Below are 23,844 nucleotides of genomic sequence, written 5' to 3'. Positions count from 1 at the left end.
GTCCGCGCGCTTCAGCTCGTCTTGAGCCCCGGGCGGCTGCCGCGACACGCGGCGCTCGCGCGCCATGTCGTGGCTCTTCGGGATCAAGGGCCCTAAGGGCGAAGGCGCGGGGCCGCCGCTGTCCCTGCCGCCCGCTCAGCCCGGGGGCGAAGGCGGCGGGGACCGCGGCGCGGGGGACCGGCCGGCGCCCAAGGACAAATGGAGCAACTTTGACCCGACGGGCCTGGAACGTGCGGCCAAGGCGGCGCGAGAGCTGGAGCATTCGCGTGAGTGAGGCGGCGAGGGCGGGGCCCCGGCTGGGGCGAGGGGCCAGGGAAGCTCAGGACTCACAGCGAGCCAGTCCACCGAGCACCGGGCATGCCGGCTCCTTGGGCGCATGTAGCTCCTCAGTCGTCTGAGTGGTCGAGTGGTAAGTGGCTGTCTGCAGTCCCGTTTCCCAGGTGAGAAAACTGGTCTGCGGGAATAAACCTGGCAAAGCCGCCTTGGGTGCGGGGAGGTTGGGGATGCCATCATCCTTGGCAACTTCCCAAGCTGTCACGCGTCTGTCAGGTGAGGAGACCGCTGCAGATGGAAGTTTCAGCGGTCACAGGTGGCAGGTGCTGGGGCTGGAGCCTGGTCTTTAGTTACTGTAGAGGAGGGGAGCTCTTTGCTCCTCTTGCTGCCTCCACGTGGCCAAAGCGTGGCCCGATTGTGGTGGTGGTTAGCAGTTTTCCCCTTGCGAAGGCAAGCTCACTTGAGGACCGTTGGTTTTATGGTACCGAAGCAGATTTGTGCGTGTTATTGGAAAGCAGCGTTCAGGAAGTCGAGGTCTGTAAAGCAATAGGGGTCAGTCCGTCCTGGCTCTGCCTTCCTGACTCCCGGGCCCCCAAAGGCACCATCATCGGCTGGACCTTCGCTAAGCCCACGTCTTTTCCTCTCACTTTTCCTTTTTCTTGTTGGTTTAATGATTTGTTTCAGGATGTAGTCTAAGTGTTTGAGAAGCTAGAATGTAGAAGACACAGAATAAGTACTGATGAAAAGGACCATAACGGCTATCAAATTTTTATTTAAGCAGAGGTCTGCCACCCCCCCCCACCCCCCTTTAAAGGAATTTGTGTAGAGAAGCCATGGTGTAAACAAGGGTCTGTCTGAGGAATTAGAGGCCTGGCACTTTGTGGTTCAATTCCTGCTCTTCTCCAGAGACTCCAAGAAAACCCTGGTCCAAGGTCTCTGAGCCTGCCTGGCTCTCAGATCCCCAGAGGGACGTTAAAAACATATGGATATTTGGGCCTGGGACTCAAACAGCCTGTACCCTTAGGTCTAGCTGGAACACCACCAGTCCCAGACTAAGTGTATTGAGTTTGCGTGAGTGGGGGAGGGGCAGAGAGAGGGAGAGAGAATCCCAAGAAGGCTCCGAACTGTCAGCACAGAGCCCGGACTCACGAACTGTGAGATTATGACGTGAGCCGAAGTCAAGAGACAGACGCTCAACTGACTCAGCCACCCAGGTGCTCCCAAAATTTTTTTATTTTTTTAAGTAATCTCTACACCCGATGGGGAACTTGAACTCACAAACCCAAGATCAGGAGTTGCATGCTCTTCCAACTGAGCCAGCCTGGCACCCATCTACTTTTCTTCTTCCTGCCATCCTTCCTGGCCGAACTACTGGCCAGTGGGAGAGGTTTTGCCCTGGTCTGTCACCTCCTTCTGTCCCCAAACCCTTCTTCCCAGGATGCGTCTTGCCTCTGTCTCTTGTTTTCCTCTTTCAAGAGTCAGTGGTGGGGGATCTCTAATTTTCCATTTTCAGGTGAGGTTAACCCGGCTGGCCAAAGGTCATGCTGTGGGTAAAAAGGGCAGCTGGGACCTGGTCTCCACATCGTTGGCCTGTGGCACTCACGTTCCTGTCTGCTGCACCAGGATGAGCACTCTTGTGCTCTCACTCCCTCCTGGTCAGAGTTCATTGTTAAAGGGGCCCTTGCTGTCTCTTCAGGCCTCGGCTTCGTGCCTTCCCAAGTTTACAGTACAGGGTATGGGACGCTGGTGCCTTTGTGCTGCCTCTCCTTGGGGGCGGGTCTTCAGCTCTTCTGTGCTCCCAGTCACCAGAGACCTAGGGGAGAGCCTTGCAGTGAGGAAGGCTGTGTCAGCCAGGTCCTGACCCGCTCTGAAGGTCCTTCCCAGGCTTAGGCAGTGTTTTTGCACACCACGTGCCCTAGCAGTCTGTCCAGAGACACCAGGGCTTCTGTCACATCCCTCTAAATGTGTAGATGTGTTTATGGAAAAGCGAACAGAAGTCATGCTTTAGTTATGTGTTTGCTGCAGTTTGTGGGTGTTGGGGTCTGCAACTTACTTTGAAGGCTTCAAAAAGAAAGATCATGGGGCGGGAGTGGAAAGAAAGCAAAGGGAGAAAACCAGGTACATTATAGCATCAGGGAGCGGGGTTCACAGGGATTCCCTACCTTCTTGCCGTGCTTTAACGTGTTAGAATATTTTTTACAGTAAAGTACTGCAGGTGGGAGAACTGTGTCATCACCAAAATATTTGAGAAGCTGTATGCCTGGGCTTTTTTGGCTAGGAGAGCACCAGAAGGCTTTTAATTTTTTTTACGTTTATTTATTTCCGAGAGACAGAGCACAAGTGGGGGAGGGGCAGAGAGAGAAGGAGACACAGAATCCGAAGCAGGCTCCAGGCTCTGAGCGGTCAGCACAGAGCCCGACGCAGGGCTTGAACCCATGAACCATGAGATCATGACCTGAGCTGAAGTCGGACGCTCAACCGACCGAGCCACCCAGGTGCCCCCACCAGAAGTTTTTTTTGGAACCCCCAAACATTGATGGATGTGAATTGTATCTCATGAACAAAACATACGCAGGAAACATTTATAACGTGTGTGTTTGTAACACGAGGTCTGTGAAGAGTCGTCATTGTGCATTGGCTTGTTTCTAATTTAATTGTTTGCTTCCTATTCATCTTATCATCTGCACGTGTAGATTAATAATAACAGGTACTGAAAGCTTAAAAGCTTAGGAGTTTAAGCAACTTCCACAAAAATAAGACCCTGTAGCCACAGGTGCCTTTTTGTTTCATTGGGAACTGACTGCCACGTTGACCTTTCTACTCTCAGCTAGTGTGGAACAGCCTTCCTTTTTTCTTAAAAAACATTTTTTTTTAATGTTTATTTATTTGAGAGAGAGAACGAGCATGAGCAGGGGAGGAACAGACAGCGAGAGGGAGACACAGAATCCGAAGCAGGCTCCAGGCTCTGATCTGTGAGCACAGAGCCCAATGCGGGGCTTGAACTCACGAATGTGAGATCATGACCTAAGCCGAAGTCGGATGCTCAACAGACTGAGCTACCCAGGCACCCCTTTTTTCTTTTTTTTTGAGAGAGAGACAGAGAGACAGAGAGAGAGAGAGAGAGAGAGAGAGAGAGAGAACGCATGTGCATGAGCCAGGGAGGGGTAGAAAGAGAGGGGGACAGAGGATCCACAGTGTGGGGCTCAAACTCACAAACCATGAGATCATGACCTGAGCCGAAGTTGAACGCTTGACCGACTGAGCCACCCCGGCACCCTGGAACAGCCTTTCTGATAGAGCCCTCCGGGATGTGACGGCTGCTGGGGTACAAGACCTTGTACACGGGCTTTCTGTCAGGCGTAGAGCAGACATAGGTGATGAGAAGGGAGTACTGGTCTTTGGAGGGAGGGGGCACCAAGCAAGATCCAGTCAGGGAATGCAGGGGGGCACATGTGTTTCGATGTCGAGGTGAGCTGTGGTCTCCCCGAAAGCCCCTTGGTTCACATGAATGCTTGCCTGGTGTCCGAGCGTCCTAACCCTCTTCGCCCGCTCCCCACAGGACACGCCAAGGAGGCACTGAGTCTTGCACAGATGCAGGAGCAGACGCTGCAGCTGGAGCAGCAGTCCAAGCTCAAGGTGGGTAGCGGGTGTGGTGCCAGCGGAGGCGGTCCTTGTGGCGGAGGGACACAGGACGGTGGGTGGTGGGCACAGGACGGGAGCTTCAGGCGTCTCCTTTCTGGGATTACCTTATTGCTTGTGGTTAAGAGGGAAATACGGAGAGGTCAAAGATGTGCTGGCTTTGTGGCTTGGGTTCTTGCAGCAGAACGACCCGGAAGGGCTGGTGTAGGTGAGGACCATCTGGTCTCCCCAGGGGAGAGTCTTACTGGGTGTCTCTGCATTTGGCAGGACCTTCCCGTTGAGCAGAGAAGGATAGCAAAGGCATGGGCCCTGCCCTCCGCCATTGGCTGTTGTAAAGCGTAGTCAGAAGTGAGCCTGTGAGGGCTGCCTGGCGGGCTCAGTCATAAGAGCATGTGACTCTTGATCTTGGGGTTGTGAGTTTGAGCCCCCATTGGGTGTAGAGATTACTAAAAACCTTAAAAAAAATGTGAGCACGTGACATAAGCCACCTTGGAAGCGGTGTTGGGGAGGGAGTGACCAGTATCCTAAGAGATTGGCCTGCTCCTTGGGACCCAGCCCTGTCCGATTTCCTGCCACTGGGCTGCCGGGGGGGTCTAGGTCCTCCTGGGCCTTGGTGCCCGTGCAGTGGTGCTGGTCCAGCGAGCGTTTTCTGGAAGCAGCTCCTGCTCCTGTCCCGGCCCCTTTGGAGCCCACATGGAATGTGGGAGAGGGTTGTTGAGGCCTGAGCTCAAAGTCCAGAGCGGGAGGCCCCGCCGGCCTTGGGCTTGCAGCAGCTGGTGTATTCTATAGGAATATGAGGCCGCCGTGGAGCAGCTGAAGAGCGAGCAGATCCGCGTGCAAGCTGAGGAAAGGAGAAAGACTCTGAGCGAGGAGACGAGGCAGCACCAGGCTGTAAGGGCCGCTTGGCCACACGGGCACAGGGGGGCCAGGATGGGAAGCTTCTGGGGTACTCCGTGGTCCCCGCGTTCAGTCTGGGTCTGTTAGTGACCCCCCGAGGCGTGGGATGACCTTGTGCGAACGCCCACGAATACGTCCGCGCTGAGCGGACCGGGGAGCACACGTGTCCAGGCGAGCAGGCGGAGGTAGGCGGCTCGTCTGAGGGCCCGGCGAAGTCTGGCTCTCGACGTCGGTTTGGGGCCGTCCGCCAGCTTCTGCAGCTGACCCGCGTTCATGCTGCCGTCTTCTTCCCCAGAGGGCCCAGTACCAGGACAAGCTGGCCCGGCAGCGCTACGAGGACCAGCTGAAGCAGCAGGTGAGCTCAGCACACTGGCACGCGAGGGGGGCCTCCTTTGGCCTCCCTGAGAGCACGGGCGTCTTCTGGGGCAGCTGGTGGGCCAGAACTCAGGGTGGTTTTACCAGCAGTCAGTGCTGGGTCCCAGAGCGCGCGCGCGCGCACACACACACACACACACACACACACACACACACACACACGATGCCCGGGGCCTCCAGGCTCTGGCTGTGCTGGAGGGGTTCTTCTGTGTGAGACCTGACTGGGGACCTGGCTGGGACAAATTTATGGTGGGGGTGGTTTCCAAGTGTTTGCACCCATCATGCTTTGCACCCTCACAGCTTATAAATTTAACAGGGGAAAGAGTGTTTGGAGGGCAGCTGGGAGTGGGCTGGGAGTGCCCTGGGGCAGAGCTATGCCAGAGGCAGGAGCCCCTGAACCGGGCCCCTCGCTGTGCTCGTCCAGAGCCCCTGTGGTGGCAGAAGCTTCCCTCGCTGATCTCTTAGATCAATGTTGGTCATTTCCAAGCTTTGGAAGCTTTTCCCTTTCTCCTGTGGTTTCTTGTCAGCAACTTCTCAACGAGGAGAATTTAAGGAAGCAGGAGGAGTCTGTGCAGAAGCAGGAGGCCATGCGGCGAGGTAGGGTTGTCAGTTCTGCCTGGGGCTTTTGGGGGCTACGTCCTTGGAGCTGGCTCACAGGGAAAGCAGGCCGTAGGCATAGATATGTGTTTCTTCAAGCACTTTGATCCCAAACCTTGACGGGGGCTCTGCGTTCTTTGGCCTTAGTCGGAGCTTTGTAGCAGAAGCCTAGGCAGGCCGGGCGTCCCCCCAGGGTCTGACGTGCATTGCCTCCCTCCTGTGAGAAGGGTTGCCTGGGCCTCGCTGGAAGGGTGGGGGACTGCAGTCTGAGCACCCCTTTCCTGCCACGTCCCGGGCAGCCACCGTGGAACGGGAGATGGAACTTCGGCACAAGAACGAGATGCTGCGGGTGGAGGCCGAGGCGCGCGCCCGAGCCAAGGCCGAGCGTGAGAACGCAGACATTATTCGTGAGCAGATACGCTTGAAGGCTGCTGAGCACCGGCAGACCATTCTGGAGTCCATCAGGTGAGGCCCAGTCCCCAGGAGGCCCTCGGTTGGCACACTGGCGGGAGGCGGGCTCTTTCAGCAGGCCCTCCCGTGTGCTGAGCTTCAGAGCTCTTGCCCTTTCTCCAGCTGAGTGCCCAGATCCATCCTCTCCTGGTCACGTTGCTGCTTTCTCTACAGGACAGCCGGCACCCTGTTTGGTGAAGGATTCCGTGCCTTCGTGACAGACTGGGACAAAGTGACAGCCACGGTAATAACCCCTGACACATCCTCCTGCTTGTGGCCTGCGTCAGGGTCTCTGCTGGGTTGTGTCCCTGCCTCCTGGCGCTCAGCGGTAGGAAGTGTGCCAGGCAGGTCCCTCCTGCTGCGCTCCTGGGAAAGTCAGGTGTGGTGTAGCCTCTGGGTGTGGGGCACTGGCGGTGGGCTTTGTGACCTGTGGGCTGGAAGATGCGGGAAGGGAGCTTCGTTTTCCCTCGTCCTTAACAAATGCCGCCCCGTGGAAAGGGGAACTGGAAGTTTGCCCGGCAGCCTCCGGAGTGGGACCCGGCCGAAACCCCGGGGGTTCCGGGAGATGTGGCAGGGGACCCTTTTCAGCCGTGCTCCCGTGAAGGTTCCCACCCTCCAGCGGGAAGCGGAGGTAGGCCCAACAAGGCTGTAGGGTTCTAGGCACGCGCTCTGAAAGCCCTGTGCCATGGGGCTGCTCCCCACTCGAGGCAGAGGGGATTGTTGCCACTGTGCCCGGTGCTGTCCTGGGCCGCACGGTGCAACTTGGCACCTGCTCACACGGTACTGAGGCCCTAACGAAGGGGTGGCAGGGAGCCGTGCTGACCAGGAGTGCCCTTGCATTCCTGATGTGCCGGTTCCTGAAGCTCTTTCTGCAAGCGGACACAGTTCTGGCCTTGTTCTGGAGACCGTGAGGGAGGGCAGGTGAGGTCAGGCCGTGCCTTGGGGAGAGCAGGGACTGGACTGGGGAGGGCCAGGACTCTGGTCGAGGAAACCTGAAGCTGGTCAGACCGCTTGGTTCTTAAAATGGCCCCTCGAGTCCTCTAGCTCAGGCCAGGGACGTGGGCGAACAGGGGCTCCTGACATGGTCTTCCCAAACATGTTTTGAGTAACTCCGGGTTGGAAGCGGAGGGTTTCAGCCCTGTTGAAAGTGGTCCGGGCTCCCTGGGTCATGCAGCCCGCAGCCCGGGGGGCCGGGTGAGCTGAGCAGTTCCTCTGGCTTCTCGACAGGGCTGCCCCGCCACTCCCCGCGTCGCATAGGGAGCTGCCAGAATGTGGCCTCTGGTGTTCTGGTGAAGAAAACGGGCTTCCTCTGGACGCCATCTTGCCCCCCCGCCTTGGGCACCCCTGTGCAGATTGGGGTTCCCACAGGAGGGAGACCCAGCACGGGGTCTGGGCTTTGCCTTCTCCTGGTGCCGAGCTGGGTGGGGGCACCCGTCTGAGACTAGAGGACAGAGCTGGCGTGGGCTTGGCTGTGCAGCGTCTGAGCCACAGGCCTTACCTGCGTGCTCGTCTCCCTCTGACCCTCCTCGCCCGTCTCCACCTTGGGGCTCTGTGGCGCTCACGCGGCGTCCTCTGTGCCGCAGCCGGGCACACAGGAAGCGCTCAGTACCTGCTGTGGCTACTGCGCCAGGGACAGCGTCTTGTGGAAGAGTCTAAATGTCACTGCCTGTATCGGAGCCAGTCAGCCTGCTGATCGGTTGTTTCGTGGAACTAGCAGCTTTAGATCAACCTTGGAATTCGCTTACTCCTGGAAGGAGTTTAGCTCTCGTTAACGCGGAGGCCCGGTCACCTCAGAGCTGCTTAGTCCTGCAACAGCCTCAGCGTGGAGTGCTCACGCTCACAGTTGGAGGTTACGGAGGGGCGCCCGGGTGGCTCAGTCCGTTAAGTGTCCGACTCTCGGTTTCGACTCGGGTCACGATCTCACGATTTCATGAGTTCGAACCTCACATTGGGCTCTGTGTTCACGGTGCAGAGTCTGCTTGGGATTCTCTCTCTCTCTCCACCCCTTCTCCACTCATGCTGTCTCTAGCTCTCTCAAAATAAATAAACTTAGTTCCAAATCTTGGGAACTTGTTTACTAGCTTATTTTTCTGAACTAGGCCATTGAACGGTGAGCATCGCAGGAGTGAAGAGGCTAATGAACCCGCCTCAAAAACCGAGGTCCTGTCACTGGAGTTTGTGAAATGCGTGGTGGCTTTCTGCCCCCTAGAGCACGTCTGCCTTCTTCCTCATAACCCTGGGTCCTGCTTTTGTGGCATGACCTTGTTTGTGGCTGGTCAGAGGCCCTTGGGGCCGGTTTGAGCAGAGCCCCAGCAAAGCAGTGAGACCCTTTGAGTGAAAACCACGTGGTCTGCTTCCCCACCAGCAAACCTGGTGCTGCTCTCTGTTTTTGTTTTTTTTAATAAGAAAAGTGTTTCTTTAATGTTTATTTTTGAGAGAGCAGGGGAGGGGCACAGAGAGAGAGAGAGGGAGGGAGGGAGACACAGAATCCGAAGCTGTCAGCACAGAGCCCGCTGGGGGGCTTAAACCCACAAACTGAGATCGTGACCTGGGCCGAACTCAGATACTTAATAGGCTGAGCTACCCAGGTGCCCCTTTATTTTACATTTTTTAAAGTTTATTTATTTTGAGAGAGAGAGTGGGACAGGGGGAGAGAAGTTGACTGAACCACCCAGGTGCCCCTCCCTGGAGTGTTTTGAAGTGAATTAAGGGCATTCTGATTCCTCTTGTGGTCTGAGTACCCCGTGCACTCAGATCTCTCCAGACCTCCCCAGCTGCTGTAAACACCCGTGGTTAGTGACGGGGTCTCGTGTGCATCTCAGTCCAGAATCCCTGTCGGGCTGGGGTGGTGCTGTGGGCTGGCGGGGCTCCTTGGCTGGGAATCTGGGCACGTGAAGGGATCTGTGGGAAAACGTCCCTTGCGTTTACTTTCCAAACAAGCTGGGTAGACGCGCAGAGGGCTGGTTGCTGGAGAAGGCTGGATGACATCAAAGGTGGCTGGATTTGGGAGGCGCGGGCCTTTGTTTCTGTCACTGCAGTTGCCATCTGGTCTCCTGGAACCTCATTCATGTGGTCTCAGAGTCCTCGCTGCCCCTGTCTGTGCTAGCCAAGCTGTTGGTCTTGTGGGGAAGAGCTTTTAGTTTCCAGGAGCCTCTTGTAGGTCTTGGTCGTGTGCCCTGTAATTGTGGTCCCACCACAATGTTTGGTCTGTCCCCCATGAGCCTGAGGGTTCCTCTCTTTACGGTCGGGGTTCCTGTCGCCTGGAAGCACCTCTAGTCCTGCCGGAATGTATTCTCCAGTAGCTTTGTGAGAAAGAGTGCTTGTGATAAGCTTTTTGGTATGTTTTCTGTCTGGAAATATCTACAGTCTCGTGTAATTGAGGATTTGGGCTTGGGGCTGCTCCTGTATGACCCTTGCCATCACCTAGCACGGGACGGGATGAGGAGGGCTCGTTGCTGACTGCTGAACAGGTGGTGGGTGCCACTCACCTTCTGCCCTGCTCTAGGTGGCCGGGCTGACACTGCTGGCCGTGGGGGTCTACTCTGCCAAGAACGCCACGTCTGTTGCTGGACGGTACATTGAGGCCCGGCTGGGGAAGCCGTCCCTGGTGAGGGAGACGTCTCGGATCACAGTGCTTGAGGCCCTGAGGCACCCCATGCAGGTAACTGTGGGTCTGGTCCTCATTGGGCGTGTCCTGCCCGAATCCTTCTGGTGTTTCAGCCAAGTTGTGAACGTGCGTCTTCATTTCCCCCTTTTACCCAAACACTATCCATCCTTTCTTGCACATGGGATTTGCTTGTGGCTTTTTCCTCTTTGATGCTATCCTAGGGGCCCGTCCACATCAGCACTGGGAAGACCCTCACCCTGGTTTGTCAGTTGCCTCTATGTGTCTGTTGATGTGACTGCCCCCTGGGTAGATTTTGGGTCATTTACAAAATCCTCGGCTTCCTGCATGCCATCATCCTAGGAGAGAAGTTGCTGGAAGCAGTACTGTGTCCGCTTCCTCCCCCAAGGGGTCCAGGCTTCTGCCTGATGCAGTGTCACTCCTTCTGTGGGCTGTGGCTGGACGTCCACGGCAGTCGCCCGTGTGCAGTGTGCGACTACGGAAATAAAGGTCATTGAGGAATCTGTAAGTTGCCTGGCCCAGTCCCACGGTCGGCTCTGTGTGCCCGCCTTCCAGAGCGAGGCCCAGCCTGCGTGTCCTGGACCGAGGGGTGCCACGGCAGTTCTGTTTCCGTGTGGTGGCCTAGCTGCTCCCGGTGCCCCGTGGCTGTCATGGGCTCTGCCGATGACCCTGACCGTCCCCCGTGTCCCCCCGTAGGTCAGCAGGCGCCTCCTTGGTAAGCCCCAGGACGCACTGGAGGGCGTCGTCCTCAGTGTAAGTGGTGCCGCCCACGGGGGCCGGGACAGGCGTCGGGTGGGAGGTGCCCTTCTGCCCGCAGAGCTCTTCCCCAACCCCCCCCCCCCCCCCCCGACAGGATCGGGCTGCTTTTCTTTCCTAAAGTAGAATTTGCTGCCTGAGGCCCAGCCTGGGATAAGCTGCCTCCTGGGGCCAGCCCAGGGGTTCAGGAGGCACACGCTAGCTGCAGAGCCAGCCCCAACTGCCCCGTTCCTTGGCAGCCCAGCCTGGAAGCGCGCGTGCGAGACATTGCCATTGCGACAAGGAACACCAAGAAGAACCGGAGCCTCTATAGGAACATTCTGATGTATGGGCCTCCTGGCACCGGCAAGACGCTGTTTGCCAAGGTGAGGGCACACGGCGGCACAGGTGCGTGGGGTGCTGTGCTGCGGCTCTGGGGAGTGGGTGCGGGGCATCAGGAGCCACGTGGTGGGGCCAGCTTTCCAGGCGAGGGGCGTCCCCAGGGGCACTGGGCCTGAGCACGGTCTGTGCAGGCTTTGGGGGGGACGAGAGTAAACATGCTTTGCCCTTTCTTGCCCAGAAACTCGCGCTGCACTCGGGCATGGACTATGCCATCATGACAGGTGGGGATGTGGCCCCCATGGGGCGGGATGGCGTGACTGCTGTGCACAAGGTCTTCGACTGGGCCAGCACCAGCCGGCGAGGGTGAGCCGGGTCCCTTCTGGGGTGGCCCCCCATGTGCATGCGTTTGCGTGGCCTGGGTTCCTGGCACCAGCGGGCTGCAGATGGCTGGGTGGGAGGGTGTGTCAGTGACTTTCCCCACAGTCTGTGCCTGTGGGCGTGCACAAGGCCGGAACAGCTCTGTGGTCTGGGGTGGGGGTCTGAGGGAGAAATTCACCCCAGGTATAGATTCCTGGGGGCCTGTGCTCCTCTCAGGAGTCTCTGACTTTAAAGAGGGGCTGACTTTAAAAACACTGGAGAAAGAAGGGCGCCTGGGTGGCTCAGTTGGTTGAGCGTCCGACTTCAGCTCAGGTCACGATCTCACGGTTTGTGGGTTTGAGTCCTGTGTCAGCCTCCAAGCTGTCAGCACAGAAGCCTGCTTGGGATTCTGTGTCTTTCTCTCTCTCTGCCCCTCCCTTGCTCATGCTCTCTCTCTCTCTCTCTCTCTCTCTCTCTCTCTCTCAAAAATAAAATGGGTGGGGTGCCTGGGTGGCTCAGTCGGTGAAGCGTCTGGCTTCGGCTCAGGTCATGATCTCACGGTTTGTGGGTTTGAGCCCTGCATGGGGCTCTGTGCTGACAGCTCAGAGCCTGCGGCCTGCTTCGGATTCTGCATCTCCCTCTCTCTCTGCCCCTCCCCCGGCTCGTGCTGTGTGTCTTTCTGTCTCTCAAGTAATAAACGTTAAAAAAATTTTAAAAACTGCAACACTGAAGATCAGGGGCTGCCGGCACTGGTATTTAATTTAGTGCCCAATTAGCATGTTTGGCACAGTCCGGTCGCTGTCCTGCCGTGGGCTGGCACGCAGCGTGCCCCTGTTGGGTCTGGAGTCCCAGACGCTGCTGAGAGCAGCCTTTGCTCCTGGTTCGGTTTCCGTGTGCACAGCCCCTTAGCGTTCCGGCTGGGCGGCCTCACCCATCCTCGTTCAGTCCTACATTCCCCTCCCCTCACAGCCTCCTGCTCTTCGTGGATGAAGCAGATGCCTTCCTCAGGAAGCGAGCGACTGTGAGTATTCCGGAAGCTTCCGTGTGGCCTGCTGGGTCCAGCTGGCCATAGGTGAGCAGTCAGGGGTGGCGTGTCGAGTGGCCGCGTCTGTGCTTTGTGGGGAAGTTGCTGTTCCCCCCCCTCCCCGACTGAGTCTGACCCAAACCTCGTCCTCAGCTGCACTTTCTTCACATATCTGGCCTGAAAAGCAGGAGTTACATGTGTGGCATTTTTAGAGTCTTTTCTTGAAGTTCAGGGTCATGGAGACACTGGCATGTGTGGCTCCTGGAGGGATGGAGTGGGGCCTGTGTTTAACTTCCCCCTGGAAGCCTTTGCCTGATGCCAGGACTTTCTCTGCAGGAGAAGATAAGCGAGGACCTCAGGGCCACCCTGAATGCATTCCTGCACCGGACAGGGCAGCACAGCAGCAAGTGAGGGCCACCTTCTGGTGCGAGGCCCCTTCACAGAGGGAAACTGAGGCTCCGCTTGAGCTCATAGGGCTGCTGTGGGGCAGGGCGGGCACAGGGCAATGGGAAGGGCCCGTGGGGGTGCAGAGGGGGTGCACCTTTTTTGCACCCTTGTGGGGCCTTCTGAGAGGACGCGCTGGGGTCTCAGGAGGGCCGGGCGGCAAGTCCGCACGCACAGGGCGCTGCACTGGGCGTCTCTGGCTGCTCTCCCGTGATGGGCCGTCAGGGTGGTCACCCCACGACTAGGTGTCCTGGGGTGCAGGTTGCCCTGGGAAAGGGCTCACTCCTTACGAGTCCCCTAATCCTGCTCTCGTCCATTGTCAAGGCCCCAAGTCAGCTGTGTGGCCACCAAATCATGTGCATCCTCCTTGCCTGCTGCGGCTGTTGCCTGCAGACACCCCTGACCCTGCTCAGGCCCCCTAAGAGTCTGGTCTGGTACCTGCAGAGTTGGCGCTTCCGCTCAACCAGCTAAACCCCAAACCCTGCAACTCAGGTTGGGGGAGGGGGCGTGCAGAGATCTGTATGGTACCCCAGGGTCCCTGTGCTTCCCGCGCACAGCGAGGCTTACATGGCCGCCCCGTCACGCTGGCCCATCGGTCAGGGAGGTGTTGGAGGGAGGGATGGGTGGTAGAGGGCAATGCTGGGTCTGGGTTTTTCTGGGTTAAAAAGCTGCCAGATAGATCCCGTTAGAAAATAGTCCTGTGTGGGTTGGAGAGGCCCCCTATCCCAGGGGCAAGCCCTCAGCCCCTGCTGTCTCTGCTGCCTTCAGGTTCATGCTGGTCCTGGCCAGCAACCAGCCCGAGCAGTTTGACTGGGCCATCAACGACCGCATCGACGAGATGGTCCGCTTCGATCTGCCGCGGCAGGAAGAGCGGGAACGCCTGGTGAGGATGTATTTTGACAAGTATGTTCTGAAGCCAGCCACAGAAGGAAAGCAGTAAGTGTCCTGATGGCCTGGGTGTGTGGGGCCCTCCGTACCCCACCAGCTTCTGGCCCAGGTGCCACACCCAGTCCTAACCCTGTGGTTTTACCTGGGGCTCAGATGTGCTCACTTGCTGGCCCTGTGCTTCCGTCCCAGTCTTTGCCAGCTTTTTGACTCAGCGGCCCATCGTCACAAACTAGCTGGCACCTCCATCCTTTCCTGCTAGGTGAAGCGTCTTTTAACGATTTGGGGCTTTTGAGGAATCCAGGCTGCAGTCCTGCCCTGGGAAGTGCGGGGCCGTGACGGTGGCTGCCAGACCTTGGCCGAGCTCTGCTCACTGAGGCTGTTGGTGGCCGTCCTGGACACGGGCTCCCTGCTCATCCTGACTCCCAGGAGCCTGGGGCCCCTCACCAGCACGCAGCAAGGCCCCCATTCTGCAGAAGTCACCGGGCGATGGGGGCGCCCTCCACATTCTGTCCGGGCCACCCTCTCCCTCACTGCTCTCTGTCCACAGTGCTCCAGATACGTGAGGGCTGGTCTATTTTTAACTATCCCCAGGGAGCCAGACCTCGCAGCAGCATTGACCTGAATCCTTCCTGTCGCTGGTGGCAGTGAGAGCTGTCTTCTGTTCTGGGACGGGCTTTGCCTGCCCCTGCTGTCCCCCTGCCCCCTTGAATTCCATTATCTGGGCCTCCTTTCTCCTGTGTGCCCGGATGGCCCCAGTACCCCCCACCCTCCCAATCGTCTATTCTAGCCTGACTGACACCCAGTGTGGTCTGAGTTCCTGAGGCCTCTTTTTCCATGAGTGTTTGAATGACTCTCCTCCTGTGAGCTCATCTCCTGGGTCTTCAGCCAGACCTGACTAGGAAGGGGTCCGCACACGAACCAAAGCAGTGACGTGTCACTCTAACCTGGAGGTGTTGGCTTTTCTCCCTTTGATTTCCCACGTGCTTCCTACGCCTGACAGGGCGTGGCTGCTGTGCCGCTAGTTTGGGCGCTGATGGAGGTCTGAGGGAGAAGGACGCGGTCCCTGCCTCCGAGCCTGGTGGTGGCGCTGTGTGCGAGGCTCCGAGAGCCCCTCCTCTTTGGCACATCCTGACCAGCCCTCCACCTGTCTCTGGAGTGGTCATGCGCTGCTGTCCGTACACGGCCCCCACACGGACCCCACCGGGGCTCCAGAAGGGAGGGAGGTGCCCAGCGGGTAGAAAGGGCAGGAACCAGGAGCAGATACAGGGCTTCCCAGTACAGGCTCCTGCGCCTGGCAGATACCCAGTCCTCCTTTCGCGTAGGAGCCGAGGGGTCGTCCCAGGCCCCCAGGGCGTCATGTGGGAATTGCTCTCCCCAGGCGCTTGAAGCTGGCTCAGTTTGACTACGGGAAGAAGTGCTCAGAGATCGCACGCCTGACGGAGGGCATGTCGGGTCGGGAGATCTCCCAGCTTGCCGTGGCATGGCAGGTGAGTTGGGGACATGCGCCCTGCAGGCGTGAGCCCAACTGGTTGGGAGACACTGAGTCACCTGAAGGCAGCCCGTGCAGGCCCCTGCCCCCCTAGGGTGCTTCTGTTGAAGGATTTTCTGCACACAGATGTCACGCCCTGCTCTACTTTCTGCCACCACCTGCTTCTGCCCCCACTGTAGGGAGCGTGTGGAGAGGTGTCCCTGGCTTCCCACATTATGGCCTACCTTATCGGCATTGTAGTTTTGGTCCAAATCAGATAGGGCTCTGAAATCAGTTGGGGTTCCCTGGAAATGAGCCAAGTGTCACATCGGCATCAAGGTCCCACAGACTCAGGCTCAGGCACCACTGGAGATGGGACGTGGTCTCAAGCCTAGCACGTTTGGGGCAGGTGACTCTACAGAAGGTTGGGGAGACCGCGGGGGCATATGGAACTTCCCGTAAGTGGTCTGTGAGCTCATCGCAGGGCGTGTGCGATGAGCCAGGGTGTGAATCTGACCTGATAAGGGTTGGGCGTCTCCTTGCCAGCACTGTGCCAGATGGAGACTGCTGGTGTTGAGGATGTTGTCCGCTCCATACATAATCGGGTTTGCTGTGGGGTCTCGAGGGCAGCGTAGCGAATGCGAGTTGACTTTAGCCTTGTGCCGTGCTGTGACCCAGGGCACACAGCCCAGAGTGGTTCTTGGCATTACCCAATACCCGCTTCCTCCTCTGAAGTGCCCACAAGCCCCCCCCCCCCCCCCCCCCCCCGCCGCCCAGGACAGGGAAGCCATTTGACCCCCAGGGGTCCTGGGTGCAGCCGTCTAGAAAGCATTTGCAGCTTGGTGATGGCTGAGGAGAAAAGCTTTATCGGGTGCAGGGTGCTCAGTGGCTCCTGTCTGCAGCCGCCCTTGGCTTTGTGCCGCCATCACTGCCTCCATGGGGCCCGCAGTCAAATCTGACTGAGGCTGCGTGACAGTCTGATCGCTAGAAATGTGACAGTGCTTTTAAATGGATGTGTATTATGTTAATTAAATAGACCTCTACTGTGACTTGAACCTAGCAGCTTGGATACACAGGAGCCTGTCTGAGGATGAGCCGGGTTATGCCCAGCTCCAGACTGCAGACTCTGCTCCTACGTGTGATCGGGCAGCCAGGCGTTCTGCTCCAGCCGTCCTCACTCAGGACCCAGGCCCGACGAGGGTGGCTCCGTTTCCACAACCGACAGAGTGGAGGATAGGATGTCTGTCAGCTTCGGCTGCTGTGACGGTGCCACAGCCCAGGGGGCTTAAACACAGACGTGTATTTCTCAAGGTCCGGAAGGCAGGAAGGCCCGGACGAGGGTGCCAGTGTGGTGGAGTTCTGACGGCAGCCCCCTTTCTGCCTTTCAGACGCTTGTTTTCTCGCGGTTTCCTCCTCCTGTGGCAGAAACAGAGATCTGTCGCGTGAGGCTGCTGGTCCTGTAGAATCAGGGCCCCGCCCCTACGGCCTCCTCTGACGTTGCCTACTTCCTTAGAGGGCCCACCTCTAACTACAGCTGCTCTGGGGGTCAGGGCTTCACCGTATGAACGTGGGACGCGTCTGTCCCTGACTGCAAACCGTGCCCTGCAGTCCATGCCCGGTGTTTCCACCAAGAACCCGCACACCTCCCTTCTCTTTACGTCACATGTCACCTGCCCACGTGAGGTGACAGGTCTGCGAGCCTGATGGATGGAGAACCGGGGAGACCTCCGGTCTGACCCCTGACCGCTGCAGGAGGCAGTGAGTAGGTGCTGAAGCCCACAGGGTGCCCTCCCCGGGGGATCTGGCACTTCACCAGAGCGCGTCCGGTCATTGACTGGTCAGCCCAGCCCAGCATGTGTCCGGGAGTCCTGTCGTGCTCATGGGAGAGGAGAGTGAACCAGGGTGCTTCGGGCCTCGGCGTCTGGGAGGGGTGTGGTGGCCTTGCTGGTGTGCCCTCTGGCTCAGGGTGCTCGTGGGGCTTGTCCTGCACACCTCCCCCTCCTTCCAGGCTGGACTTGTTCCCTGAAGCCCACGTTGCTTCTGTTTGTTTGTTTTGTGGGAGAGAGAGCAGGGGAGAGGGGCAGAGAGAGAATCTTCAGCAGGGTCCACACTCAGCGCAGAGCCTGGCCCAGGGCTCAATCCCACGACCCTGAGATCATGACCTGAGCCGAAATCTGCAGTCGGATCCTCAACTGACTGAGCCTCCCTCCCGCCCCCCTCCTGGCACCCCCGCCCACGTTGTTAGTATGATGATGTTGTCGGTGGGGTCCGTGCTGCCTCTTAGCACACTGGAGTCCTCTGGCGTGCGAATTCGCTGCCTTTTCTTTCTTTTTTTTTTTAACCAAAATTTGCCACTTTAACCATTTTTAGGTGCACGACTCAGTGATATTAAGCACATTCACATTGCTGTGCAGTCGTCCCCACTGTCCGCATCCAGAACATTTTCACCTTCCCAAGCCGAAATGCCATCCCATTAAACACCAACCCCACCCCTTTCCCCAGGCCGTGGCACCCGCTCTCTCCGAATGTGACCGCTCTAGATCCCACACGTGAGGGGAGTCACGCACGATTTGTCGTTTTGTGACGGACTGCCCTCTGTGTGATGTCCTCGAGGTCCGTCCGTGCCAGACCAGGTGCCAGCATTTCCTTTTCGGGGCGGAGTGGTGATCTGCCGAATGGGCCGGTCTCATTCTGTTCGTCCGTTCGTCCACCGAGACGGATGCTGGGTGACTTCCACCTCTCGTCTGTTGTGAATAATAACTGCTGTGAACATGGGTGTGCGGGGGTCTCCGTGGAGCCCCACTCTTCACTCCTTTGAGCGTGCACCCCGAAGTGGAGCTCTCAGATCACATGATAATACCGTTTTTAGTTTCGGGCGAGCTGACAGGCCACTTCCACAGCGGCCGCACTGTTTCCCTTTGCCACCATCTGTGCAACGGGCTCCGGTCCGTCGCCCCGCTCACCAGCGCTTGTTTTCCCGAGTCTGGATAGCAGCCATCTTGGGGGATGCGAAGTGTCTCCTTGTAACGTGGATGGCATTTCCCTGCTGGTTAGTGACAGCATCTTCTGTGCTTTCTGGCCAGGCGTGTGTCTTCTTGGAAAAGTGTCTATATGGATAGTCCTTGCCCAGTTTCGAATCGGGTTGTTTTTTGTTGAGTTTTAGCAGTTTTCGTATTCCGGATACTAACCTTTTACCAGCTGTGTGATTTACAAAGATTTCCTGACCTTCAGTGGGCTGCCTTCTTCACTCCGTTGGTAGTGTCCTTTGATGCACACAAGGTTTTAGTTTTGATGAAGTCCGGTTTGTGTTTGTTACCTACGCTGGCCGTGTCATCGCCGAGAAATCCTCAGTAAATCCGGTGTCTGCAAGCTTCCCCCGTGCTTTCGTCTAGTAGTTTTGTACTTCGAGATCTTACATTTAGGTATTTGATTCATTTGGAGTTAAGTTTTGTGCGTGCTGTTATTTAGGGGTCCAACTTCATTTGCGTGTGGACGTCCTGTGTCCCGGCATCATTTGTTGAGGACTGTCCTCTCCCCATTAGAATGTGCGTGGCACCCTTGTTGAAAACCATCTCACCCCACATGTGAAGGTTTTTTTTTTTTATTTTATTTTTTTTAACGTTTTTATTTATTTTTGAGACAGTGAGAGACAGAGCATGAACAGGGGAGGGTCAGAGAGAGAGAGACACAGAATCCGAAACAGGCTCCAGGCTCTGAGCTGTCAGCACAGAGCCCGACGCGGGGCTCGAACTCACAGACTGCGAGATCATGACCTGAGCCGAAGTCGGCCGCTTAACCGACTGAGCCACCCAGGCGCCCCTGTGAAGGTTTCTTTCTGGGCTCTCAGTCCTACTTCATCTGTCTAGATGACCGTCTCAGCACTACTCTGTGTTACCGTGGCTTTGTAGTAGATTTTTTTTTTAAGTGTATTTATTTATTTTGAGAGAGAGTGCACGCAAGCAGGGGAAGGGCAGAGAGGGGAGGGGGGGGAGAGAATCCCAAGCAGACTCTGGGCTGTGAGCACACAGCCCAACACGGGGCTCAAACCCATGAACCCGTGGGATCATGACCTGAGCTGAAGTCAAGAGTCAGATGTTCAACCAGCTGAGCCACCTAGGTGCCCCCGTAGTGGGTTTAAAAATCAGGAAACTTGAGACTTGAAAATCTGTTCTTATTCAAGACTGTTTTGGCCGTTCCGCCTCCCTTGAGATTCTGTATGAATTTTAGGATGGATTTTGATTTCTGCCAAAAACACCTTGGGATTTCTGATAGGGATTGCATTGATGCTGTGGATCCGCTTGGGTAGGTAGGACTGACGTACTCACGTGTCATGACGCATGACGCACATGTCTTCCTGACTTTGGTGTCTTAATTTCTTTCGTTTCGGCAGTGTTTTGTAGTTCTGAAGATACCACTCTTTGGCCTTCTTGGTTAAGTTACTTTCCTGCGTATTTGATTCTTTCTGATGCTGTTGTAAATGGAACTTTCTAATTTTAATTTCCTTTCCAGGTTGTTCATTATGATATAGAAAGACATAGAAAGACAGATGGTTTTTGTGTGTTAATTTTGTTTCCTGCAAACGTCCTGAATGCGTTATTCTTAACAACTTCCGGGAGGAGATCTTTCAGATTTACTACATACGAGATTATATTGTCTGCACACAGATAATTTTACTTTTTCCGCGCCAAACTGGATCCCTTTCATTTCTTTTTCTTGCCTAATTCCTCTGGCAGGGACTCCCAGTACTGTGCTGAATAGAAGTGGTGGGAGCGGGCGCCCTGGTCTTGTTCCTGACCTCGGAGGAAAAGCTCTCAGCCTTTCACCATTGATAATATATTTGCTGTGGGGTTTTCACATATGACCTTTAGACCGTTAGGGAAAATTTTCTCTGTTCCTGGTTGGTTGAGTGCTTTCACCAAGGAGGCGTGTTGAGTTTTGTCAGATGCGTCTTCTGCATCAATTTGAGATGATCGTGTGGGTTTTGTCCTTTATTCTGTTTGTGTGGTGTAACACGTTGATTGATTTTCCTCTTTTGGGTCATCCGTGCATTCCAGAAGTAAATGCCCTCAACCTGCTACTGAATCTGGTTTGCAGGTATTTTATTGAAGAATTTTGTATCAATATTCATAGAGGGTATTGGTCTGTAGTTTTATTGTGGTATTTTTATCTGCTTCTACTGTCCGGGTTATGCTGGCCTCAGAATGAATTAGGAAGTGTTCCTTCCTCTTCGGTTTTTTGGCAAAGTGTGAGAAGGATCCGTTTCATAAGCGTTGGGCAGAATTCACTGGTGAAGCCGTTGAGTCCAGGACTTTCCTCTTTCTTTCTTTTTCTTTCTTTTCTTTTCTTTTCTTTCTTTCTTTCTCTTTCTTTCTTTCTTTCTTTCTTTCTTTTTCTTTCTTTCTTTCTCTCTTTCTCTTTCTTTCTCTTTCTTTCTTTCTTTCTTTCTTTCTCTCTCTTTCTTTTTCTCTTTCTTTCTTTCTTTCTTTCTCTTTCTTTTTCTTTCTTTCTCTTTCTTTCCCTCTCTCTTTCTTTCTCTTTCTTTCTTTTTCTTCTTCTTTCTTTCTCTCTCTCTCTCTCTCTCTTCCTTCCTTCCTCCCTCCCTCCCTTCCTTTCTTTCATGAAGGTTCCTGTTTCAGTAATTTCCGGCTCACAGGAAAGTTGCAAGGGTAGCGCGGAGCCTCCCCCACCGTGTATGAGTGACCCCTCTTGACCCCTCTCCCGAGGCACGTTTGCCACGTCAGTGTCGACTCCACTTGGACTTCGTCTTTTCCAGGACCCCATCCACAGTCCCCCGTCTCATTCGGTTGCCCTGTGTCCTCAGGCTCCTCCAGGCCGTGACAGCTCACAGATAGATGTTTCTGGTTACTGATGGTCCTGACAGTTTTGAGGAGTGCTGGTCAGGCGTTACATAGATTCTCCTTCGGATGTTTTTCTCACAATCAGACCAAGATTGTGGGTTTGGGGAGAAGACCCCAGCGATGAGGTGTCCTCCTGGTCATGGCCTCCGGTCTGGGGGCACCTAGTGCCGTACAACATCACAGGGATGTTGACCTGGTCAGAGTGGTGCCCGCCAGGGTTCTCCATGCAGAGTTACTGGCTTCCCCCTTTCCTCCTTTATTTGGAAGCCCATCGCCAAGTGTAGCCATCCCTCAGCAGGGGCCCAGCCCCCCTTGGGCACTGTGGGATTCTGAGAGGGGCTGCTGCTCTCCCTCTACCTTCCTACCAGGGAAGCTTCCAGCCACTTCCAGGCCCTGACCCACGTGGGCCCCTAGGCCGGTGTGCTCCCCTGGCGGTCCCCTCTTGCCTCTCCTTCACTGCTCTTCTGAGCCTGTGTGCTCCTCCTGCAGCCCCCTGGCTCCGTGGTTGGCCACGGGGTACTGAGGGTGGCCGTGTCCTAAGGGTAGGGCCGGCCTGTGTGAACAAAGTGACCGGCCATCTCAGATGGCAGGGACTTTCTCACAGTGCCCAACATGGGCTGAGGCCACTCAGGTAGCTGGAGAGAGACAGGTGAACTGGCTCTGGCCCCCTGCCTGGCGAACACTGAGGCCGTCCGCACAGCCACCTCGGTCAGAGTGACAGGCTGGGTGACAGGAAGCAGGTGAGACAGTGAGTCACCTGGGAGGGGTGGCAGCCTGGCCGTAGGTGACCTGGCTGGTAGCCGAGGCACGTGGACCACCCTGGGGCCTGATCTGATCGGCACGCTTCGGTGCCTCCACCCGTGCGCATGGCCGGGTTTGGGGCTGGGGAGCCCTGGGCAGCGGGGGCTCGTGAGAGACGGAGCCTAGTGTGCTCTGGGGGTGCTTGGGCCTGGTGGGATACTCTCTGACCAAGTTGGGATCGCTGGGGGCTCCTGGGGAGCGCTCTGCCTAGGGGCCCTGCCCTCCCTCCAGTGCCACAGTGGCGCGTGTGCCCTGGCCCTGAAGCCAGCTCCAGTCTCAGGTAGAGGCCCTCCAGGCCTGTGATGGGGGTGCTGAGCTGCTTCCTGACAGCTGGCCTCAGACCTTCTATTTTTAGAAAGTCATTGAGAAACTCAGTGACGTGAGAATGTTGCACTGGTGCCAACTGGGGATGTGGGCAGGGCCGCGGGCATTGCGGGGACGGCAGCTGCCGTGGCTGTGGGTTCCCTCGTGAGCACGCACGTGTGGGGGGGGCACTCTTGCACGCACGGGGAAGCAAGGCGTGTGCCGTGGGCACGTGGGCACGTGTGTGTTCTGAGGCCAGGCCCCTCTTGAGACGGAGCGCAGGCCCAAGGTTGAGGGTAGTGGACTTGGCCCCCACCCCACAGGAGGCCGTCAGGTTCTCAAGGGTGGGGCCAGCCTGGCTGCCTCATCCCTGGGTCTGGCCCTGGCCTGCAGGGCGGGCCGTTCCTGGGGACTGGTGGGCGCTGAAAGCCTGAGGCTGGGCGACCCTTTTCCCCTCGGGCAGACCCTCTGGGTGCCCCACATCGGTACTCTCTTTCCCTGCCAGGCCATGGCATATGCCTCTGAGGATGGAGTCCTCACTGAGGCCATGGTGGATGCCCGGGTCCAGGATGCCATCCAGCAGCACCAGCAGAAGATGCAGTGGCTGAAGGCTGAGGGAGCCAGGCCTGAGGGTGGCCAGGCTGCGTGAACTGGCCCTGGTACCTGGGGCACGCAAGCCAGGTGGCTTTGCCAGGAAGAAGCCCCAAGATGCCCGCCTCTCCCTGTGGCGGGCCTACACAGCCGCCCACCTCAGCATTTTTAAGTACTTCTCCAGTCAGGGCCAGGACAGCACTGAAGGCCTCTGCTTGGGACCAGCCGCAGCTGTGGCGTCTTTGTGGCGGGGCCGGCTCCTCTCTCTGCCGGGCTGGGGCCGCCCCCTGCCCCCCAGGACACAACCGGGAGACGGGAGTCTCCAAGCCGGGCTGAGTGGGGGAGAAGCCACTGTCCCCATGCCCAGGGACAGTGTCCAAGCTGGCTAAGCTCCCGTGGCCAGCTGCTGCATCTGTGACCGGCAGTACAGGGGGCCTGGCTGAGAGAGCTGGGCCCGCGTGGGGGGCTTGACCCTGCCCAGGCCCACCCGGCAGGTGAGGGGTGAGCAGAGTAGGCCCCCGTGCTGCCTGGTGGGAGTTGCTCTCCCCTGTGCTAGGGAGGAGGATGTACCCTGCACACGTCTGACTGTGATACACCCACCCGGGGGGTACGAACTAGCTGCCAGCAACTGGTGGGGTTGCCCACGAGGCCCAAGACCCCCTGGCCAGGACCATCCGGGGCGGGGGTGGGGGGGCTGCCCTAGTCCACAGGATCTGCAGCCCTCCCTCCCTTGGATGGGGGTCTTTTTATCCAGAATCTAATAAAAACTCTGACAGGATACCTCACAACGTGTGTATCTCATGGCTGATTTCAACGGGCAGGGGCTTGAAGGGGGTCACAGGTTCAGAAATGAAAGAAGAGGCAGAGGCTGGAGCTTTCTGGAGAATTTACTGACCAGCAGGGGTGGGGGTCACAGTGAGGCGCCCGACCGGGGATGCCCTGGGCAGGGTGGCCGCACTTGCCGCGGTGGGGCTCTGGGGCCTTATTGCTGCTGGGCCGGGGCCTCCCCCAGACCCCTGTCTCCCGCCCCCCACCCCCAGTGCGGCCCGCGGACGCACACGCCCCATGCACATGCTCCCGTGTGCAGACGTGGGCGCGGCCGGGGGCCGGCCCCCTTCCCTGTCAAGACCCTCTCCCGGCTTCGCTTCCCTCTGCCGGAACTGGCCCCGAGGAGCAG

At 57.3% G+C, this 23,844-nt stretch overlaps 1 protein-coding gene across 1 annotated transcript; it reads left to right on the top strand.

The window, feature by feature from the left end:
* On the top strand, positions 1 to 23,452 carry LOC124514974 (ATPase family AAA domain-containing protein 3). Its single transcript, XM_047083432.1, has 16 exons — positions 1 to 266; positions 3,833 to 3,909; positions 4,702 to 4,803; positions 5,105 to 5,164; positions 5,712 to 5,781; positions 6,081 to 6,246; positions 6,406 to 6,475; positions 9,737 to 9,892; positions 10,553 to 10,609; positions 10,852 to 10,977; positions 11,172 to 11,296; positions 12,260 to 12,311; positions 12,651 to 12,721; positions 13,527 to 13,694; positions 15,025 to 15,133; positions 22,582 to 23,452. The coding sequence occupies exons 1-16, from the start codon at positions 65 to 67 to the stop codon at positions 22,723 to 22,725; spliced, it is 1,755 nt and encodes a 584-aa protein (XP_046939388.1). The 5' UTR covers positions 1 to 64; the 3' UTR covers positions 22,726 to 23,452.
* Positions 23,453 to 23,844: the final 392 nt, after the last annotated feature.

This window comes from Lynx rufus, unplaced genomic scaffold (assembly GCF_022079265.1).
Source record: "Lynx rufus isolate CCGP_SWC_20201006 ecotype Redwood Valley unplaced genomic scaffold, mLynRuf1.p SCAF_2, whole genome shotgun sequence".
In the NCBI taxonomy this organism is placed as follows: Eukaryota; Metazoa; Chordata; class Mammalia; order Carnivora; family Felidae; genus Lynx; species Lynx rufus.
This window is presented reverse-complemented; position numbering and strand designations above follow the sequence as displayed.

Bases quoted from the DNA above. Each gene is read 5' to 3' on its own strand.
- LOC124514974 (XM_047083432.1), top strand. From the start codon at position 65: ATGTCGTGGCTCTTCGGGATCAAGGGCCCTAAGGGCGAAGGCGCGGGG. The intron at 5,782-6,080 runs GTAGGGTTGTCA...CGTCCCGGGCAG, and splicing joins GCAGGAGGCCATGCGGCGAG to CCACCGTGGAACGGGAGATG. The intron at 10,610-10,851 runs GTAAGTGGTGCC...GTTCCTTGGCAG, and splicing joins TGGAGGGCGTCGTCCTCAGT to CCCAGCCTGGAAGCGCGCGT.